General features: G+C 41.1%; 1 protein-coding gene across 1 annotated transcript in view; it reads left to right on the forward strand.

Moving 5' to 3' along the window:
* Window positions 1-19,899, forward strand: part of LOC138959401 (neural-cadherin-like) — a gene marked incomplete at its 3' end in the record, with an annotated part of 74,299 nt that extends 54,400 nt beyond the window's left edge. The window contains 4 exon segments of the mRNA XM_070330870.1: window positions 525-793; window positions 8,548-8,686; window positions 18,114-18,341; window positions 19,672-19,899. Of these exon segments, the coding sequence (XP_070186971.1) occupies window positions 525-793; window positions 8,548-8,686; window positions 18,114-18,341; window positions 19,672-19,899 (864 nt within the window).
* Window positions 19,900-21,843: the final 1,944 nt, after the last annotated feature.

The following is a 21,843-nucleotide window of genomic DNA, read 5'->3' on the forward strand; positions in this document are numbered from 1 at the left end:
AAAATGTCTAATTTTTCCTTTGACGCTGACCTGTGACCTTGAAAAAGGTCAAAGGTCAACGAAACCATCGTTAAAGTGTAGAGGTCATTGGAGGTCACGACTAAACAAAATATGAGCCCGATCGCTTTGATAGTTTCCGAGAAAAGTCCAACGTTAAGGTGGTGTCTACGGCCGGCCGGCCGGACGGCCGGCCGGACAGACTAACACTGACCGATTACATAGAGTCACATTTTCTCAAGTGACTCAAAAAAGTAAAAGGTTTAAGAGGGGGAGAGCGAGTGGGGAGAGAGGAGAGAATGGTGAAAGGGGAAGAGAGAGAGAGAGAGAGAGAGAGAGAGAGAGAGAGAGAGAGAGAGAGAGAGAGAGAGAGAGAAGGGGAGAGGGAGAGAGAAGGGGGGAGAGGGAGAGAGAAGGAGAGAGACAGAGAAAAAGAGAGGGAGAGTTGGGAGGCAGACAGACAGACAAAAAGTTGACAGCTTCAATACAACCCACACCCAATCTACAACTTTGTCTAATTGTTGCAGTTTGAATCTAAGCTGGGAGTAGAAATAGAGGAGGTACCTATCGACACCTGTGCACAGGAAGTGTTTGAAGGTGGCTGCTACAACTACATGAACATCACAGGGCAACCAGCCATGGTGAATGCTAACGGCACAAGCTTTGTTGGTGTGGAAGTTTTCATCCAGGCTATGGAAGGGTGCCGAGCTCTCCAGTTCCCTGAACCTAATGAATGCTCCGGTGACTACTGCTACCATGGTGGCACTTGCAAGAAGGACGATTTTGGTGTCCTCTCGTGAGTATCTTCATCAACAGTATTTATTTTTACTTGAGAGAGAGGGAGAGAGAGAGAGAGAGAGAGAGAGAGAGAGAGAGAGAGAGAGAGAGAGAGAGAGAGAGCGCGAGAGGGAGAGAGACAGAGAGAGACAGAGAGAGAGAATTGATATGAATTGAACTTTATTTAACAAGGATTAAGATTTAAGGCTACGCCTTTTCTTACAATCTGTCCTTGGGACGCACAGACACACAATGATAAAATTTAAAAATTAAAAATTAAAAAGTTAAAAAGTTTACCAACAAAAGGAGGTCAGAAAACTTCAGCACGTGATGATAAAGATGACGATGATGATGATGATGATGATGAAGATGAGGCATGAAGAGCATACATATGTGGTTATTCATAAAATCAAATGCATACTATGCAAGTAATTATAAGTACAAGCTGGTAGCAATCGAATATGTAGCAATACATAGTAGCAAAAAAAATGTTCAGAATATACAATGCACAGCATATCTTTGGCGTAATAATAAGTGTGGTAAATCAAAACGCGTTAAACTACTCAGACATTAAGTGTTTTTTGACACATTTTTTAAAACTTTTTAAAGACTTTAAGTGCTTAAAGGATGATGGAAGTGAAGCGAGAGAGAGAGAGAGCGCGAGAGAAAGAGAGAGAGAGAGAGAGAGAGAGAGAGAGAGAGAGAGAGAGAGAGAGAGAGAGAGAGAGAGAGAGAGAGAGAGAGAGAGAACTCAGAAAACTCAGAACTCAGAACTCAGAAAATGTAATCGCTCAAACTTGAAGGTTCATTGCGATGGGGACTGAGGTTTTGGGCGAGGGAGACAATTTCGAAATCAACAGGCGTTTTACATTGTACAGATGTTTACCCGACATGGTATTTTCCGCGTCAGTTTTGATCTTGTATTGTTCTCCTTGTGTAATACAAATGTCATCGTTCTCTCAAATGTCTGGATGAGAACAAGAGTCCCGAATCACACGCGAACCGAACAACGAGACTGTTAACCAAGATAGAAACGTGTCACGTTTCGTAGCACAGACACTTCGTGTAGCACTGTCCTTAGATTATCTTTGAATTTTCCTCTGTCGACTGGTGACCCATGGCGAAGGTTGTCAAGGTACCCCTGCTCTTCTGGTAGCATGTGGCGGGTCGCTTGCTTTATCATCCAGTATGTGCCTGTGAGATCGTCGCTGCTGCAGTCCTTGATCAACACAAAATCATCTGTTTCACAGAGCAGTGACTGTCTGTCGCCTGTGTTGTCTCTGACCACCCGTCGGAATGAATTGTTTCTGTGTACGTTTTTAACAGAACGAACAGCTGATCGGTCCCTCAGTTCCGACACATACTTCTTGATGGATGGCAGACAAAAACCAAAGTCCAGCGCCCTTTGCTCTGATCTGTCCTGTGTGTCTGTGCATCCTCTCTGTGACTGGGTGGTCAAAACAAAAACATCACGTGGTTCAGCGGTCCGTGGCGACAATAACACAGCTCCAGCTTCACCATGACTAGTGTTACCACGCTCGGTTGGCTTGTCAGCTGTGCGTGCAACACATGCAAAGATGTCATTGCTATATTGAGTTGTGTGTCAACGTCACATTTTAAGGGTTGTTGTTGTGTTATGTGTGGCCTCGACGCAATCGGAAGATTTGACATTGAAGAACAATTCTGACTTGCCTTTGGTTCGTTCCAATTATCTTTCTCTTTCTTTTACTGTCGCGCTGAAGCTGGCTTGGTGGTTTGTGGCGAAAATATTGAGTCATGGCTGGCCGGTCCGAGTCTGAGCCTGATACAAGTCGCAGGACGACTGTCGTTTTCGTGCCTTCAGCGCAGATTTTCCATGAACACACGGCATTTTCCTTTAGCAGGGCCTCCAGGGTACCTTCCAGAGCTGTTGGGAGTCCGACAGCTGGCATTGTGAAGGAATATTGAGCGTTTCTCAACGTTGGATCGAGAGCTCTAAATTTTCCGTCCTGCTGAGAGAGAGAGAGAGAGAGAGAGAGAGAGAGAGAGAGAGAGAGTGACAGAGAGAGAGAGTGACAGAGAGTGACAGAGAGAGATACTGCGGCTATGTTTACTTGTAAGAAGGATGACTCAATTGGTGACCTCTCGTGAGTATCTTGATCAACATCATTATCTTTCACTGGAAAGATAGAGAGAGACAGAGAGAGATGTGACTGCTACTATGGTTACTTGTAAGAAGGATAGAGAGAGACAGAGAGAGATACTGCTACTATGGTTACTTGTAAGAAGGAAAGAGAGAGATACTGCTACTACGGTTACTTGTAAGAAGAATAGAGAGAGACAGAGAGAGATACTGCTACTATGGTTACTTGTAAGAAGGATAGAGAGAGACAGAGAGAGATACTGCTACTATGGTTACTTGTAAGAAGGATAGAGAGAGACAGAGAGAGATACTGCTACTACGGTTACTTGTAAGAAGAATAGAGAGAGACAGAGAGAGATACTGCTACTACGGTTACTTGTAAGAAGGATAGAGAGAGACAGAGAGAGATACTGCTACTGTTGTTACTTGTAAGAAAGATAGAGAGAGACAGAGAGAGATACTGCTACTGTTGTCACTTGTAAGAAGGATGGAGAGAGACAGAGAGCAGGCATGAAAACTGAAAAAAATAAATAAATACTGAAAACAAAATTCGAAGGCGCTACGAAGCGCCAAGACTTCTAGGGGGGTCCGGGGGCATGTTCCCCCGGAAATTTTTTTGTTCAAGGGTGCAATTTGGTGCAATCTGGGGCTATCTGAGCCTTAAAATTGGATTCAAACATGGCCCCAAAACTATTTTACTATAACTATGACTAGGAAAAAAAAAAAAAAAAAAAAAAATTAAAAAAAATTTAAAAAAAGGAAAAATACGGGGGAAAAAAAAAATACGGTTTATTTTTTTTAAAATACGGAAAATACGGAAAATACGGAGAATTTTCATGCCTGAGAGAGAGATACTGCTACTGTTGTTACTTGTAAGAAGGATAAAGACAGAGAGAGATACTGCTACTATGGTTACTTGTAAGAAGGATAGAGAGAGACAGAGAGAGATACTGCTACTACGGTTACTTGTAAGAAGAATAGAGAGAGACAGAGAGAGATACTGCTACTACGGTTACTTGTAAGAAGGATAGAGAGAGAGATACTGCTACTGTTGTCACTTGTAAGAAGGATAGGGAGAGACAGAGAGAGATACTGCTACCATGGTTACTTGTAAGAAGGATAGAGAGAGAGATACTGCTACTGTTGTTACTTGTAAGAAGGATAGGGAGAGACAGAGAGAGATACTGCTACTGTTGTTACTTGTAAGAAGGATACAGAGAGACAGAGAGAGATACTGCTACTGTTGTTACTTGTAAGAAGGATAGAGACAGACAGAGAGAGATACTGCTACTGTTGTTACTTGTAAGAAGGGTAGAGAGAGATACTGCTACTGTTGTTACTTGTAAGAAGGATAGGGAGAGACAGAGAGAGAGATACTGCTACTGTTGTTACTTGTAAGAAGGATAGGGAGAGACAGAGAGAGATACTGCTACTGTTGTTACTTGTAACATTGAAACATTGAACTGAAACATTGAACTTTATTACAGGAAAGATAGCATTAGGTCCGTAGGACCTTTCTTACAGCTAGTCCTGATCTAAGCAAAATGGTTATAATCGAAATGGGAATACATAGGAACAAACTTTTTATGATGAAACGCAGACACACGCAATAATAGTAATATAAGAATAAGATCATTTTTTATCGACATGTGATATGTATAGGTTACAACACGAGTGGTTTTTTATATGGCTTGTATTTCAGTCAAGACCCAGCGGATGAATATCATCGGGAGACACGAGCCTCTGGCGAGTGTCTCTCGATTGATATTCCCGCTGGGTCTTGACTGAAATACAAGCCATATAAAAAACCACGAGTGTTGTAATCTGTATATCCCATTCTACCATCAAACACAAAGTGTAGACTACTAGCGGCACTGTTGCGATCTGTGCAGGGTAAAACTGTTGCCAGCGAGACTTAGCCCTTTTGCAACCTTAAACTAAGTGACCGTCGCTGAAAAAATAAAACGAATGAGTGCATCGATAAGTACGCGGTAACACTACTTTCAGACCATTTAAAAGCTTTAAGTAAAGGTTCATAAGTTGCAAGAAAGTGATGAAGTCGAATAGAAATTAATTTAGTTGAAGCGCACAATTCTTTTGTTTTGCGTTTCAGGTCGGCAGAACGGGCGAAACGGGTTTGGGACCCATTTGGCTTACTCGATTCAGAATTGATTCCACGTTGTTTTTCTCGAACGTGTGTAATTAGGCTTATTGACAGAGAAGCAAATCTTAGGGAACAAATATGTAGGTTTAGATTTAACCATTTGCTCCCTATTTGAAATGTATCTACGTGATAAACTGTTTTGCGAGTGTGTTTGCATGGATGAACTTAAACTGGTATGGGTGAGAGGAAAACGCGACCGACACGTCTGTCACCGCCGATTGATTGCATTTTGAAGGAATATGACTGGATTACGGAAAAATATGTGGACTTACTGCAGAGCCAGGCAAAAGAGTAGACTTGCTCGCAAAACACGTGAAACAGCCGATGTTTGATAGCTGAAGGCGCACACCGGCAAAACACACTACCGACAGATTCTCAAAAGTCGTCTGCTAACGATGCAAGGGGAGGGTACTCGTGTTTTTGTTTTGGTTCGCTAGCATCTGGTTATCTTGTAAGTTGAATGTTCGTTTTTTTCGACCTGCATTGCTTTCATAATGAAAGAAACTTTTGCTTATTGCATCTCATACATCAGATCAGTTCTGAGATTCATTTTTGCGTGCAACTGATATGGTTTTCTGAGCCGTGCAATGCGATTTTAGAACTTCATACAAATGTGTCACATTGTTCGGCGCGAGGTCAAAGGTCGGGAGGAAAGTAGTCCTTTGCCCAAATCGGAATCTGCACTATCATATATTTTTTGGAGTCCATGATGTATTTATTGAGCTATAAAAATACAACATATATACCCATACTGAAGTAACAGAGACAAAGAAGGGAGGTCATGGGATATACAGATATACAACCATACATTATCAGAACACACACACACACATATATATACACGCACACGCACACGCACACACACACAGAAGATCAACTAACTTATAAGGCAAGCCAACATAACACGACACACTAACCAAATAAATGATCAGGTAGCAAAGTTAAAAAAAAAAAAATTAAAAAAAAACGTTCATGACCTAATATATACGGGTAAGAAGGGTAGAGAGAGACAGAGAGAGATACTGCTACTGTTGTTACTTGTAAGAAGGATAGGGAGAGACAGAGAGAGATACTGCTACTGTTGTTACTTGTAAGAAGGATAGAGAGAGACAGAGAGAGATACTGCTACTGTTGTTACTTGTAAGAAGGGTAGAGAGAGACAGAGAGAGATACTGCTACTGTTGTTACTTGTAAGAAGGATCGAGAGAGACAGAGAGAGATACTGCTACTGTTGTTACTTGTAAGAAGGGTAGAGAGAGACAGAGAGAGATACTGCTACTGTTGTTACTTGTAAGAAGGGTAGAGAGAGACAGAGAGAGATACTGCTACTGTTGTTACTTGTAAGAAGGATCGAGAGAGACAGAGAGAGATACTGCTACGGTTGTTACTTGTAAGAAGGATAGAGAGAGACAGAGAGAGATACTGCTACTACGGTTACTTGTGTCACACTCTCGACTTTTCAGTTTTAATTTAGAACAATTCAATTATGTTAAGAAAGGGGGTAGGGAATTTTATGTGTTAAATGAATAACACAAAAAACAGAAATAAATGTTTCAAAATCCTTTTATTCTCTTGTGTCTTTTCTTTTTCAACAAAATACAACTTCCAGAAATAAAATACAATGACTAAAGAACAGTGTTAGACCTAAAGACCAAAATCTTAAAAACAAAACTTAAAAAACCCAGTGTTCGTAAGGTGCTTCACCAAAATCGCTGAACAAAAACCACTCAGTCAGACTAATCAGTAATGTGAAACCCAGACTGGTTGGCTCTGAAATTAAACACGTTTCCTTATTACCACACAACAAAACACAAATAATATTTAACCAATGTTACTAGAGGCTAGTAATTATGACTAATAATTACCACACAGTTACTGTGTTCAAACACACCACTATCATTCTATCATTCCACATTATCAACTAGAAACAGCTGATATTTAGACATCATTTACTATTTACCAACTATAAATAGCAAATCTTCTTCCTAACACAGGAGTAACATTTTGCCTACTGTGATCAATTCCATCTTCATTGACAGAAACAGAAAGACTATATGTTATCCTACAAGACAGTGACTAACCATCTTTGTTCTTCTTTGTAACAATACCACACATCACATGTGTTCCACTCCACCATTGTTACAAACTCAAAACTAGCTACAAGAAGTGTCCATACATAATCACATTTATCTGCAGTGATAAACTGACCATTATGACCAAACTTCTTCAAATCACAATGTCTAAATCACTTGGAATGAAATCTCACCTCAAACATCTCAAATAAAACACTAGTCACAAACACTTTTTTCCATAAAACAGCGGCAGCCAACTTTCCAATAATGCAATGCGCTTTCGGTTATTCCCGCACATGCGCAAAACTTTCTTCTACTTCAAATTTCAAAATATAATCCAAACTAAATTTCTTTACAAAACCTAAACCCTATTTAACTTCAAAACATCAGTGACACACTTATCTTTCCGTCTACGCACTTCATACAAAAAACTACAACCAAAAATACTAATATTCTACACAATTTTTGAGACAGGTGTTTCTGTCAAAAACCCCACAACATGGTCAAATTACAAATATTTCAGTTTCGGAACAGATTTACAAAAATAACCACTCCAATTTATAATATTCATCTTGCTAAACAAACAACCGACCACACCCCAAGCAGATGACAATATACAAATCAGTATTCACCTGATTTAGAACCAAAATGTTCTCCAGAGGTTTCGCACCATCTTGGCGACTTCTCAAGCAAAGGTCGGAAATGACGCTAAAACTCTAAAATCCGAACTGGAAGATTTTCTAACAATAAATATCTTAAAATGAAATAAAATATCTTTACAACTTATTAAAGTTTATAATTAATACCTAATCAAAAACACTTTTGAAACAGCTTGAACAATGTTGTCTAAATCCAAAAATATAAACTGAGTTAGCCAAGTTGAAAAGACTAATTAAAGGGAGGCAACAATCAATGTCCACATTACCCAAAAAACAACAGTTTCTTCCCTTTAACTACTAGCCTAGATTTATGTACATATTCAAAACAAGATAGGTTTTGAATGTGTTACACTTGTAAGAAGGATAGAGAGAGACAGAGAGAGATACTACTACTGTTGTTACTTGTAAGAAGGATAGAGAGAGATACTGCTACTGTTGTTACTTGTAAGAAGAATATAAGGATGACTCAATTGGTTCCCTCTGTGGGGGTCTTGCTTTTACTTGTGGTCTGTTGTTGACACACATCGCTCAGATCAAGTCTTTTTAGTACCAATATAGGTGGACGCTGGCCTATGTATGTGTTAGCAAGTTTAGAGTTGGAATATCGTAATGTTCAAGTGAAGTTGAAAGTTATTTGGATGACCTGCATTTTGTATGCCAAGAAAGAGAGAAGGAGGGAGACAGAGAGTGTCAGTGGGTGTTTAAACATGCATGCAACTCTTCAATTACACTCGTAAAATGTGTGTGTGATGCTAGGTGCCAGTGCCCACCTGACTTTGACGGCCCGAGATGTCAGCAGTTGCGGCACAGTTTTGACGGGAGCAGCTACGCCCTCTACGCCACGTTGGAGCAGTGCGAAGACAGCGAGACTTCTATCGAGTTCATCACCACCCAGGTTAGTATCCTGCACATTTACCTGGAGGGATTTAAATCACAAACTTGCTTTGATATTTTACTTGAATTGAGACTGAGACTAAACTTGCGCTCCACCACATTTTGGCGTCGCCGACAGGATAGATAAGTGGACACATATTTTGAGAATAGAAAGTAGTACAGTAGTAGTAGTTTAGGTATACACGCTATCCCACCCGTCACCAACCTGGAACGACCCGGTGATGGACTTTGAAGGAGAGACTCCAGCTCGACTATCGACCAACCCCAGGGAGTGGACGACTTTAACACCGTCAATTTCCGAGGATTTGTGGTGACTGTGTTTGTTTCTGCACGTGCCGGTAATGTGAAAGGACATTTAGTGGAACGTATCGACGGCCAATGGTGAGTGGAATTTTCAAATATCTTCCACAGAGGAACAGTGGCTGATGCGGAACAGGCGTCCTGATACCGTGTGCGTTCTGTATATCTTGTGCTTTATCATGTTTTGCTACTGACCCGGTAGTGACATTTTGCTGAATTCGTGGACTTGTAGGTCTAGTGAGCATCTATCTGTCTATCTATATATGACTAAGTGCCAAAAGGTGCGCACGAAAAGCGGACAAAGGGGCTAAAAAATAAAAGTTGACAAACACGACTGATATTGTGATTTTTGTTAAGACAACAGATGCTGGAACCCAATTACGAAAAGAAAAGATAAATTTACCCAAATGATTTTAAAAATAACGATAATTTTGTTCGTTATATCATTCAAAACGGCACTGAGTCATAGCATTAAGGTTATCTCGCACGTTTTTAAAGCTAGGGCTTTGAAACTTGGCACACAACCAAAGTATAATGACCTCCAGGTATGGTGCACATCACATTAAACAACATTGAATTTCAAGGTCACAGCGAGGTTAAATTTCCTTTGCAAACTGGAAAATTGTCGTTGTCACGTCTTACATGTTTTAATACTAGATCAGTTAGACTTTACATACTTCACATACTTTCAGCATTTTTATAAAACCTCATTAAAAGTGACCTGCTGGTTAATCTTTGTCAAAGTTCAAGGTCACAGCGGGGTCACATCTGGTCCAAATGTGGAATATTTTCAATTTATTCAGCGCGTTTATAGCACGAGCTTTGAAAATACACACAGTTCTAGTGTATAATGTTCACACACGATTAAAGTCTGGTTGAAAAAGTCAAGGTCACAGCAGGGTCGCGTTGAGGTTAAACATATACATTTTTCAATGAGGTTTTCTCATATGTTTTTGAAGCTAGGGCCTTGAAACTTGGCACACTACGCAAGTTAAATTAAACCTCATCAAATTCCAAGGTCACAGTAAGGTTAAAGATCCTTTAAGGATATTTTCTAAAAAAGGTGACCGCCTGGTTAATGTTTGTCAAATTTCAAGGTCACAGCAGTGCCATCGGGCTTAAACTTTGAAAAATTGTCAATTTCGTCAACTAGTTTTATAGTGTTTGAAGTCATTCACACATGATGAAAGTCTGGTTGATAAATTCAAACGTCAAGGTCGCAGCGGGGTCGCATTGAAGTCAGACACATACAATTGTCATTTTCACGAACGCCTTTTAAGCAACACCTTTGAAACTTCACACATTCCAAAGTTTTGATGTTGTTTGGTTATAATCAAAGTGTGGTCAATTTCCATGATTGAGAGCATTCAGAGGGGTCAAGTTGAGGTCACACAAAAAGTGATAATCTTTATAAGACTCACGTTTGCTGCTATTGCTCACTTGACATTGGTGAAAGTGCTTATTTTATAATTGTTGATCTTGATGTTTTGACCAATTAATATTACCAGGATCAACCATACCAGATTTCAAAGTCCAAAAGTTGTCAAACCTCAAACCTGTTGGAAGTTTCAAAGATTTAAGCATCAACAAATTTCTATTTGATTTGACCTTAAATAACAGATTTGACCTTAAATCTTAAAACAGATCAACCAGACTTTGGTTTTATATAAATTGAAGTTCAATACAATTTCCTTTTTTTTTTACCCACACGAGACCCTGCTATGACCTTCACATTTCTCAAGGATCAACCTTGAATTCTCCATGTTGAACAATCATTAAGCAAAAGCGTTGTTTGAAGTTTGAAGGTTCTAGCTTCAAAAATCTCTGAAAAAATATGTTTCATCCGTTTTCTGAACCACATGTGACCCAGCCGTGACCTTGAAATCTGACAAGGGTCAACAAGACTTTTACCATGCATGGGGGCGATTAAACCCCAAATGTGTGTGAAGTTTCAAGGTTTCAACTTAAAAAACGTCTGAGAAAAATATACATTTTCCTTTTTGGACAATGTGTTGCACGCAAGACAACACGACAAACGCTCGTGTTATCATTCTTTTACTTTAAGGTCGACTTGCGTGCCCGCTCTTTCGCTAATCTCAATTAAAATTCATCTTGGAAGTTCGGTTTTATTACGCTTTTAATTAAGAAGATTAAACTAAGACAACAAATAGTTAGTTTTACCCATTAAACTCGATAAGGTAGTGACATTTTATGTTGAACGCAAGATGGTGTCGCACGCAAGATCTGAAAAGATGTTGACGACATAATTTCAACACTTGATAGCGCATTCGTGGTTCGTGATTTCTTCACAAATTTTGAACACAGAATGCGTCACGTGGTTCCGTAGATGAAGTAGATCTTGGTACATGTAAATTTTGTTTTTAAAAGAAAATAACCGTTAATTACCGAACATTTTGTCGCACGCAAGATATGACGAAATTTTCAAATCGTTTTCAAAAATGCTGTTCAAAAGTTCTGCAGTCTTTGCTGGATTACTTGAAAGACAGCAGTTTGATACACCGTTATCGCTTGACGTGTCGACATCAATTCCAGAGTTTTTGAAAAAGAAATTTAGTAAATATCTGCGATTGAAAAATGTATGTCGAGATTTAGATTTGACGTTTGGTCTCGTCTGTAAAGCGATGTTTCAGGCATTCAATCAAACTAAATGCAATTCATTTGTGCTTCTTGTTATTTTTCTGTGGCATATTCAAAACACGAGGTATCACGATGTCCTTTTTCAGATGGCCGGTTTTGGCGTTATTTTTGACTTTAAACAAAGATAACTTCAAAACCGTTCAAGTCAGACACACGAAATTATGTCCACTATCTCTTCGCACATTCATCCACACACACACCAATTTTCAGCAGACACACGTTTTTAGAAACATTTTTATTGTAAAACAAAGTCGTCTTCTGTTCTGTGAGCACCTTTTGGCACTTAGTCATATATATATACGACTTGTGTCTGTCTGTGTGTCTGTGTGTTTGTGTGTGTGTGTGTGTGTGTGTGTGTGTGTGTGTGTGTGTGTGTGTGTGTGTGTGTGTGTGTGTGTATGTGTGTGTGTGTGTGTCCGCGATGCACGGCCAAAGTTCTCGGTGGATCTTTTTTCAAATTTGGAGACCGTATTCAGCTACACCCCGGACACAACCTCATCGATGAGATATTTGAACACGTGCTCTCAGCGCGCAGCGCTGAACCGATTTTGGTTTTTCTCTGGATCCATTCCCAGTAACTCTTCCTTATCTTCTCCAGTGTTTTCAGCGTTTATCTCCCTTTCTTTGTGTGGCGTCAATCCATATTCCCGTTACTACGTTACTATTTTTAGAATGTCACTGCACTGTCCAGAACGCTTTCCTTGCACCCGTAAGTTGTCCTTAGTGTAAAAGTGAAAAGGTCGAATCAATTTATAGCCACGCGAAAAATACACTGTCATCTATTTCTATATATTTATAGAAATAGATATGCATATATATATATATACGGCTTCTCTGTGTGTGTGTGTGTGTGTGTGTGTTTGTGTGTGTGTGTGGGCAACACCTGTGGATTGTAGAGTTCTGTTTGTGATGTGGTCTGGCGGCTTTGGTGTGTCTGTATGTTCAGGCCTTCCTTCGAGAAGCCATAACAGTTACTCTCAATCCCGTTTGAGTGGACTTCGCCTTCAAAGGTGGTTGTGGTGTTTTGGCACTCGATTACATTTGGCGTCGTCGACAGCGATGGAACTCGACATGAAATGTTTAGGCCACTGAATCATTTTCGTGCTGTTCCCATTCCACCTGGGAGGGACCTAAGCTTGGCGGGTCCATTGTTCCGAACTTGGGGGGACAAAGTTCATTCAAAGGAGGTCGAGTGTGACAGGGATCTCCCTTCCTTCGTGTGGCGTCAATCCATATTCCCGTTACTACGTTACTATTTTTAGATTGTCTCTGCACTGTCCAGAACGCTTTCCTTGCACCCGTAAGTTGTCCTTAGTGTAAAAGTGAAACGGTCGAATGAATTTATAGCCACGCGAAAAATACACTGTCATCTATATCTATAAATACCGATAATTATACATACACACATTTTACATTTAAAGCATTGGTCGGCTACTATCAATATGTATCGACTTAAGTTTGATAGATTGTGATTATGAACGTGTATCGGCGCAGCCATCTGTTTTTCCGCAGACGTGTAATAGCGCAACCGTCTTAAGCCCCCTGCGCCAATACACGCGGCGTGTACCGGCGCAGCGCCATCTTAAGATGGTCGTAATCGTAAGAATGCGCGTAACAGATATACATATATATATATACGGCTTCTCTGTGTGTGTGTGTGTTTGTGTGTGTGTGTGGGCAACACCTGTGGATTGTAGAGTTTTGTTTGTGATGTGGTCTGGCGGGCTTTGGTGTGTCTGTATGTTCAGGCCTTCCTTCGAGAAGCCATAACAGTTACTCTCAATCCCGTTTGAGTGGATATATATATATATATATATATATATATATATATACGACTAGTGTCTGTGTGTCTGTCTGTGTGTCTGTCTGTGTGTCTGTCTGTCTGTGTGTCTGTGCGCGGCCAAGGTTCTCGATGGATCTGTTTCAAATTTGGTGATCATATTCAGGTACACCCTGGACACAACCTGGTCGATGAGATATTTCAACACGTGCTCTCAGCGCGCAGCGCTGAACCGATTTTGGTTTTTCCCAGTAACTCTTCCTTATCTTCTCCAGTGTTTTCAGCGTTTATCTCCCTTCCTTCGTGTGGCGTCAATCCATATTCCCGTTACTACGTTACTATTTTTAGAATGTCACGATTGCACCCGTAAGTTGTCCTTACTGTAAAAGTGAAAAGGTCGAATCAATTTATAGCCACGCGAAAAATACACTGTCATCTATCTCTATATATTTATAGATATAGATTATGGTTTCTCTGTGTGTGTTTGTGTGTGTGTGTGGGCAACACCTGTGGATTGTAGAGTTCTGTTTGTGATGTGGTCCAGCGGCATTGGTGTGTCAGTATGTTCAGGCCTTCCTTCGAGAAGCCATAACAGTTATTCTCAATCCCGTTTGAGTGGACTTCGCCTTCAAAGGTGATTGTGGTGTTTTGGTCACTGAATCATTTTCGTGCTGTTCCCATTCCACCTGGGAGGGATTTAAGTTCATTCAAAGGGGGTCGAGTGTGACAGGGAGACTACCATCGCCCTTCACAGCAGACTCTGCAGAGTTGTTCACCTTAGAAGTTGTGGGCTTTTCTTGCATGTACCCGTAAGTTGTCCTTACTGTAAAAGTGATCAATTTATAGCCACGCGAAAAATACACCGTTATCTATCTCTATATATTTATAGATATAGATATACATATATATATACGGCTTCTGTGTGTGTGTGTGTGTGTGTGTGTGTGTGTGTGTGTGTGTGTGTGTGTGTGTGTGTGTGTGTGTGTGTGTGTGTTTGTGTGTTTGTGTGTGTGTGTGTGGGGGCACACCTGTGGATTGTAGAGTTCTGTTTGTGATGGGGTCTAGCGGCTTTTGTCTGTCTGTATGTTCTGGCATTTGAGAAGCCATAACAGATAATATAGGGCTTAGAAATAAGCTCTAAAAATTCTCAATCCCGTTTGAGAGGACTTCGCCTTTAAATGTGATTGTGGTGAACCGCCACGCTGTCTGTCTCTGTCTCGCGATGCACCCCGGCGAAGCCGGGTATTCCTCTAGTTACTGCATATTTGTCTCATTTTGCGTGCTGTGTTTATGTTCAAGCATTTTGTACACATTTGAGCAGAATAGTGTGATAATGTTGTTTTATTGTTCACCATGAGCGACGGTGAGATGGAAGAGGCAGTGGGTGGTAGTCCCATGAGCACCCCCACAGTGTCTTTTCACCGTGATCGCCCTGAAACGTTAACCATGCGAAGTCTGGGGCTTGGGTTATGCGCTTGCTGGTTAATTTGTTTCAAGGAAACATGATAAACAACATTTACATGTTGAAATACCAACATATCAAACATACCGAGCATATTGAACATATTGGAAGGGAAAAGGATAGAGAAGGATTGTGAATGATAGAGAAGGATTGTGAAGGATAGAGGATTGTGAAGGATGGGGAAGGATAGTGAAGGATAGACGATGGAGAAGGATAGTAAAGGAGAGAAGCATTGTGAAGGATGGAGAAGGATTGTGAAGGATAGAGATAGATAGAGAAGGATAGAGAAGGATAGAGATGGATAGAGAAGGATAGAGATAGATAGAGAAGGATAGAGATGGATAGAGATGGATAGAGATGGATTGAGAAGGATAGAAGGATGGAGAAGGATTGTGAAGGATAGAGAAGGATGGAGAAGGATTGTGAAGGAGAGATGGATAGAGAAGGATAGAGAAGGATAGAGAAGGATAGAGAAGGATAGAGAAGGATAGAGATGGATAGAGATGGATAGAGATGGATAGAGAAGGATAGAGATGGATAGAGAAGGATAGAGAAGGATAGAGAAGGATAGAGATGGATAGAGAAGGATAGAGAAGGATAGAGAAGGATAGAGAAGGATAGAGAAGGAGTGTGAAGGAGAGAAGGATGGAGAAGGAGTGTGAAGGATAGAGAAGGAGGGAAGGATAGAGAAGGATGGAGAAGGAGTGTGAAGGATAGAGAAGGAGGGAAGGATAGAGAAGGATGGAGAAGGATGGAGAAGGAGTGTGAAGGATAGAGAAGGAGGGAAGGATAGTGAAGGATAGAGAAGGATGGAGAAGGAGTGTGAAGGAGAGAAGGATGGAGAAGGATTGTGAAGGATGGAGAAGGATGGAGAAGGATAGTGAAGGATGGAGAAGGATAGAGAAGGATTGTGAAGGATAGAGAAGGATTGTGAAGGATAGAGAAGGATTGTGAAGGATAGAGAAGGATTGTGAAGGAGAGTGAAGGAGAGAAGGATAGAGAAGGATGGAGAAGGATTGTGAAGGAGAGAAGGATAGTGAAGGAGGGAAGGATAGTGATGGAGAAGGATTGTGAAGGAGAGAAGGATGGAGAGGGAGAGTGAAGGAGAGAAGGATATAGCTACATATTATTAAATTGTATATACTGTAGACAGGGTACTGGGACGCATATCCCTACGGATCTTTCCGTAGGGATACACTCTTTGGTTCTATGTTGTCTCTAGCCGATAGACTACTCAAACATATTGAGTGAGAGCGAGACTCCGGTAGTAAGGAGGAGTAATAGAAGGACAGCAGGCAAACACTCTAACTTGTACAAGGAACCCCGCACAGTGCACTCGCGTGCAGTTGACGTACTCCCTCGGTTCCTTCGGATCATGGAAACATTATTGGATTCTTAGGGAGTGGGTTCAAGTAAAGTTGGGGAGCAGCTGTTCTGTGTTGCCTATTGTTTAGTGCAGGTTAGGCAATGTCGTTGGAGCCCTATAGGTACGGGTAGCTCAACAGTGCAGTCTGTAGTATCTTGGTAGATAGACGACCGTGTAGGTTGGCTAAAGAATAGGCCTATTGCGGATCCAGGCATGTCGTAAGAGGCGACTTAGGATTCCTGTAAATATGTTCTAAGGCTTACTTTGTTGTTTAATTTTTTGTTGTTGACATTTTTAATTTTTGTTAATGCAATCACAAAGAGATAACTGAGCACGAGGATAGATTTTGAGGGTAGTATTAATCAGCCTGTTTTGTCCGCCCTTGGTGCATGTTGTTTAGCTTTAAATAGCACTCGACATTTGAGGTCTAGGAGTTGGTCTGCAGGTCTGGAGAGTATGAACCTGTAAGTTGGTCGCTGTGACTTGTATGTACAGTGTCGGTACTGTAAAAGGCTGGACTGTTAAGAGGTATAAGAACACAAGTGATTGATAGTAGTACTTTCAGAAGGGTCTCTGTGGTTTGGCTAGTTCTAGTTTTATCGTTGTTCTCTGCGTCAATGTTTAGAGTAACAGTTGTTATTTTTCTAAACTATATTAACTTGGATCATTTCCTTTTGTTATTCAATGAGAATCCCTCCCCCCCCCCCCCCCATGATGTGTAACTAACAACAGAAGAGAAGGCCAATGATAAGATTGAGAAAACCAAACATGCAGGATGTATTTTAATACTGGAACTTGAATAATTGTAATTGTGGTTATGATGACTGTGTGAGATGATACTTTGATATGAATTGTCGTTTCGGTAATTACTGACTTTGCTTTTACTTTTTGTTTTCCCAGCCGAGCGGACTCTTGGTGGGATAGCGTGTTTATTAGCGTGTTTATTTCCGTGTTTATTATCGTGTTTATTATCGTGTTTATTGTCGTGTTCATTACCGTGGGTTTTTCTAGAGCGTGTTGTGTGTTGGTAGAGCACACACTAGTGACCTTAGAGTGTTGTGGCAACATAACTTTTTTCGTAGCAGAGATTTGCCTCAAGCTACTTTGGATTTGAGTGCGGAGTATGTGTTTCCACCTTTTTCAGACTAAGTGTTGACAGTGTTTATTGGAAAAGTAGCATTAGTCTGACGAACCTATTTTTAACTTTTATTTTAAATGCTTGGTGATTGTGTGCGTGAGTGTTATGCAATAAAGAGGACAGAGAACATCATTCAATGCGTTCATCAAACTGTTATTGTTTGTGTATTCTCTCCCTCTCTGCTTCTAATTGCCAACACCCGCATGCGCTCCACCACACAAGGATAAAGATTTAAGGTTGGGCCTTTTCTTACAATCTGTCCTTGGTCCTTGAACAGGGTAGGAAGAGAAGGAATAATTAGCATGTGATCAGTTTGTTGTGTTTTCACTTGCTGTTATGTAGGGTGTGTTGGGTAATAAATGTGCACAGAGTTTGACAACTGAATGCACTCCAACACGCTTTGAAATGAAGGCATTCTCAGAGGTATTTCAAAAATAGTTTTCGTGAAAGTAGTTTCTCATAATCTTAACGCCAGGACAACGTATTGTAACAAATGCAAAGTTAGCTTGTTTATTGGATACAGGAGATACGTTGAAAAGGTCTGTGTAACTGCTTTTTTGGGTGTGTGTGTTTATTGTTCATCGTTCATCATGTGCATGCTTGTGTTTGTGGCTGTGGATGTGTACAAGGTCATGTTCATCATGTGGTCTTACAATGGAATATTTGCTCGTCTGTAACAAACTTGGTATAAACAACCCTTGCCTAACCCTTTCTTTCCTGTCAGGCCGATGGCTTACTGCTGTACAACGGGCCACTGGTAGCACCCACCGGTCAGCAGCCAACGGACTTCATCGCCCTGGAGCTGCTGGGTGGTCAGCCCAGGCTGAGCATTGACCACGGCAGCGGCTCCGTCACTCTGACCCTCAACGGCCGTGACCTCAGCAACAATCAGGTCATTCCTTCTCTGGCTGATGGCAAGTGGCACAAAATCGACATCATCCGAAAGGGCAAGGTAAGATCTCTTCACAGGCATCATTGTGTGTGTGAAAGTGTGCATAGATTCAGTACAGTCTGTGTTGTTTGTGTCATCATTGTGTGTGAAAGTGTGCATAGATTCAGTACAGTCTGTGTTGTTTGTGTCATCATTGTGTGTGTGAAAGTGTGCATAGATTCAGTACAGTCTGTGTTGTTTGTGTCATCATTGGTGTGGTGTGTAAGTGTGCATAGATTCAGTACAGTCTGTGTTGTTTGTGTCATCATTGGTGTGGTGTGAAAGTGTGCATAGATTCAGTACAGTCTATGTTGTTTGTGTCATCATTGGTGTGGTGTGAAAGTGTGCATAGATTCAGTACAGTCTGTGTTGTTTGTGTCATCATTGGTGTGGTGTGTAAGTGTGCATAGATTCAGTACAGTCTGTGTTGTTTGTGTCATCATTGGTGTGGTGTGAAAGTGTGCATAGATTCAGTACAGTCTGTGTTGTTTGTGTCATCATTGGTGTGGTGTGAAAGTGTGCATAGATTCAGTACAGTCTGTGTTGTTTGTGGCATCATTGGTGTGGTGTGAAAGTGTGCATAGATTCAGTACAGTCTGTGTTGTTTGTGTCATCATTGGTGTGTGTGAAAGTGTGCATAGATTCAGTACAGTCTGTGTTGTTTGTGTCATCATTGTGTGTGTGAAAGTGTGCATAGATTCAGTACAGTCTGTGTTGTTTGTGTCATCATTGTGTGTGTGAAAGTGTGCATAGATTCAGTACAGTCTGTGTTGTTTGTGTCATCATTGTGTGTGTGAAAGTGTGCATAGATTCAGTACAGTCTGTGTTGTTTGTGTCATCATTGTGTGTGGTGTGTAAGTGTGCATAGATTCAGTACAGTCTGTGTTGTTTGTGTAATCATTGTGTGTGTGAAAGTGTGCATAGATGCAGTACAGTCTGTGTTGTTTGTGTCATCATTGTGTGTGTGAAAGTGTGCATAGATGCAGTACAGTCTGTGTTGTTTGTGTCATCATTGTGTGTGTGAAAGTGTGCATAGATTCAGTACAGTCTGTGTTGTTTGTGTCATCATTGGTGTGGTGTGTAAGTGCTTGTAAATGCTGAACACCTCACATTGAGCCTGACTCCAGTTCCTCTTTCCTCAGTCTTTACTCCCATCATTGCTGCCTCACTAACAATCATAGACTCACCTTAAAACACATGCTACTGTAATGCAGTGGCCCATTATTTTTTTCAGATTATTTTTTTCTTCTGATTTTGTATTTGGGACACTAGCTTAGCTATAGTGAAAATGTTCCCTTTTTATCCACTTTGTTTGGTTTCTTTACACATGTGCCACCGTATACCTGTGCAGTTTGTGGAAATGATGGTGGATGACTGCGCGATGGTGGCAGACTCGGGTTCAGAAGGCGTGGCGCCCGACATCAGCCCGTGCAGAGTGAACGGCACCACAGGTGGCGAGAACCGCTTTCTGAACGTGGCCAACCTGCTGAGTGTGGGCGGCCGGTCCTCCGGCTTCCCCACCTCCGTCACCGCACCGGGCTTCAATGGATGCGTCAAGAACCTTGTTCACAACACCAAGGTGAGATCTTGTGAAAGCATGCTTGATATCAGCTTGCAGCATGTGTTTTCTGTTAAGGTCTTTGAAACACACTCAAATCTATTTCGCGTGTTTAGAATCAATTATACATATAAAAAAAACATCATACAGGTGACATATTTACTAGCCTGTAAAAGGTTTCTCTGCAGACGTACTATGACATCCGTTATAAGCCTACCCATGTGGTGTCATCAGGGTGTCTAAACAAATCTGATTGTTGTTGGGAAAATGTTGAGCCAAACATAATAGATATAAGAAAACATGGCAGGGCTGAATATTGGCGGTCGCCCGATCACCCCCGGCGGGTTCAAATCGCGTCGGGCGGGTTCGAAATTCCTCTGAAATCTCCCGCAGGGCGGGTTCAAATTTCGCTGAAGCACAAAGTCGTTAGGCAACGTAGTTAATCGGAACGGCCGGCGAACAAATATCTCTCGCGGGCGATCTCAAAATCTGTCACTTCTCTACTGCCCACTCATTCCCCCCTTTGAGAAGGACTCAGGACTACCACCAATCAAGGCCAGACACAGTGGCTGGACAGCTACCCCCCTCCGCCTCACTTGACCGTGTCATCACCCCTCCAGTGCCACAAGCCGCTGGCGATTGCATCAGCAGTCAAAATAGCTACCACCCCCCCTCCCTCCCCCCTCTTTGCGCTATTCACTTCACCCCCTCTCTTATTTTATCATGCGCTGACCAATCCTTCAGAGACTTTCCTCTCAGATAAAAACTCGGTCATTGACCCCGGGTAAGAAGGTCAGTGTCTGGAGGCAGGCAGCTGTGTTCAGATTGCAAGTACCGGTCATTGACCCAGGTCTCAAGGCCAACCAGCTTTTACAATGCATAGATCTGCCTTTGATCTGACCACCCATCCAGAGCAAACATATTCCCCCTCTGTATTTTTCCTTTGATGTGCCTGCTATGTACCACTGATCCAGTTTCTGGGAAATGTATAGGTCATTGACTGCAGGGATACTCATTAAGACCGTTTTCTAAAATATGTTAACACCAGCTTTGCTGACCAACTTAGTACAAGTAGTGACAGTACTACTGCTGTCAATTATTTCCCTTCAACTAAGGAAGTAACAAAACAAAAACGATCCAATATATGTGATAAAGAAGAAAAGACAGACCTTCAACAATAGGATAAGGGGTGCAACTCTGCAACTCTTCTGAATCAAAAGCATAAAGATCACCTGTAAACAATTCTAGGATCAGGAAATCTGAACATCTGTTTGTTTTCATTAGGAAATAGAAATGAAATATAATGCTTTTGATTATTTATGACTTAAGCTGTGGTAAATTTGGCTGGTATGCAACTTTTATACTTCTGCTTGATCTAACAGTAATATTAATAACACACACATAAAGAAAAAGAAACAAAACAAGAAAGCAACTTAGAAAAAAATGTGTAGTCAGCTTTTTATACTTGGTTTTACACAACAAAAAACATAATTTAAATTAAAAAAAATTGCTGATTTACTCTTTTGTTTAAAGTGTGTGTTTATGTGGTAAGTAAAGTTCCATAGTAAATTACTTTGTAAATTGTGTGGTGGGGGTAAGGGGGTAACTTTTAGTGAGGTTTAGTGTGTGATTGTGTGACAGGGTGTGAATGTTGTTTTGATTTCTTGTTTCTTTGTGGCGGATTTTATTTTAAATTCTTTATTAAAACAAGGTTAATCCCAGCAAAGCTGGAGGTATCCCACGAACGCATTTTCATACCGATAATACATGATAAAGAAAGATTCTTTGTGCCCGGCTACGGGTTACAGTTGAAGATGCAAGTTCACCAAAAATTGGGACCATACTAACAAAAATACGGTGGGTGCAATAGGCGCCCTCATTTTTTGAGCAAACGCCACCCAAGGCCGCTTTGGACGGGTAGAAATTCTGTAGTTTCCAAGACTTGGTGTGTGTGGTTGTTCAAGA

This window comes from Littorina saxatilis, linkage group LG1, assembly GCF_037325665.1.
Source record: "Littorina saxatilis isolate snail1 linkage group LG1, US_GU_Lsax_2.0, whole genome shotgun sequence".
Taxonomy (NCBI): Eukaryota; Metazoa; Mollusca; class Gastropoda; order Littorinimorpha; family Littorinidae; genus Littorina; species Littorina saxatilis.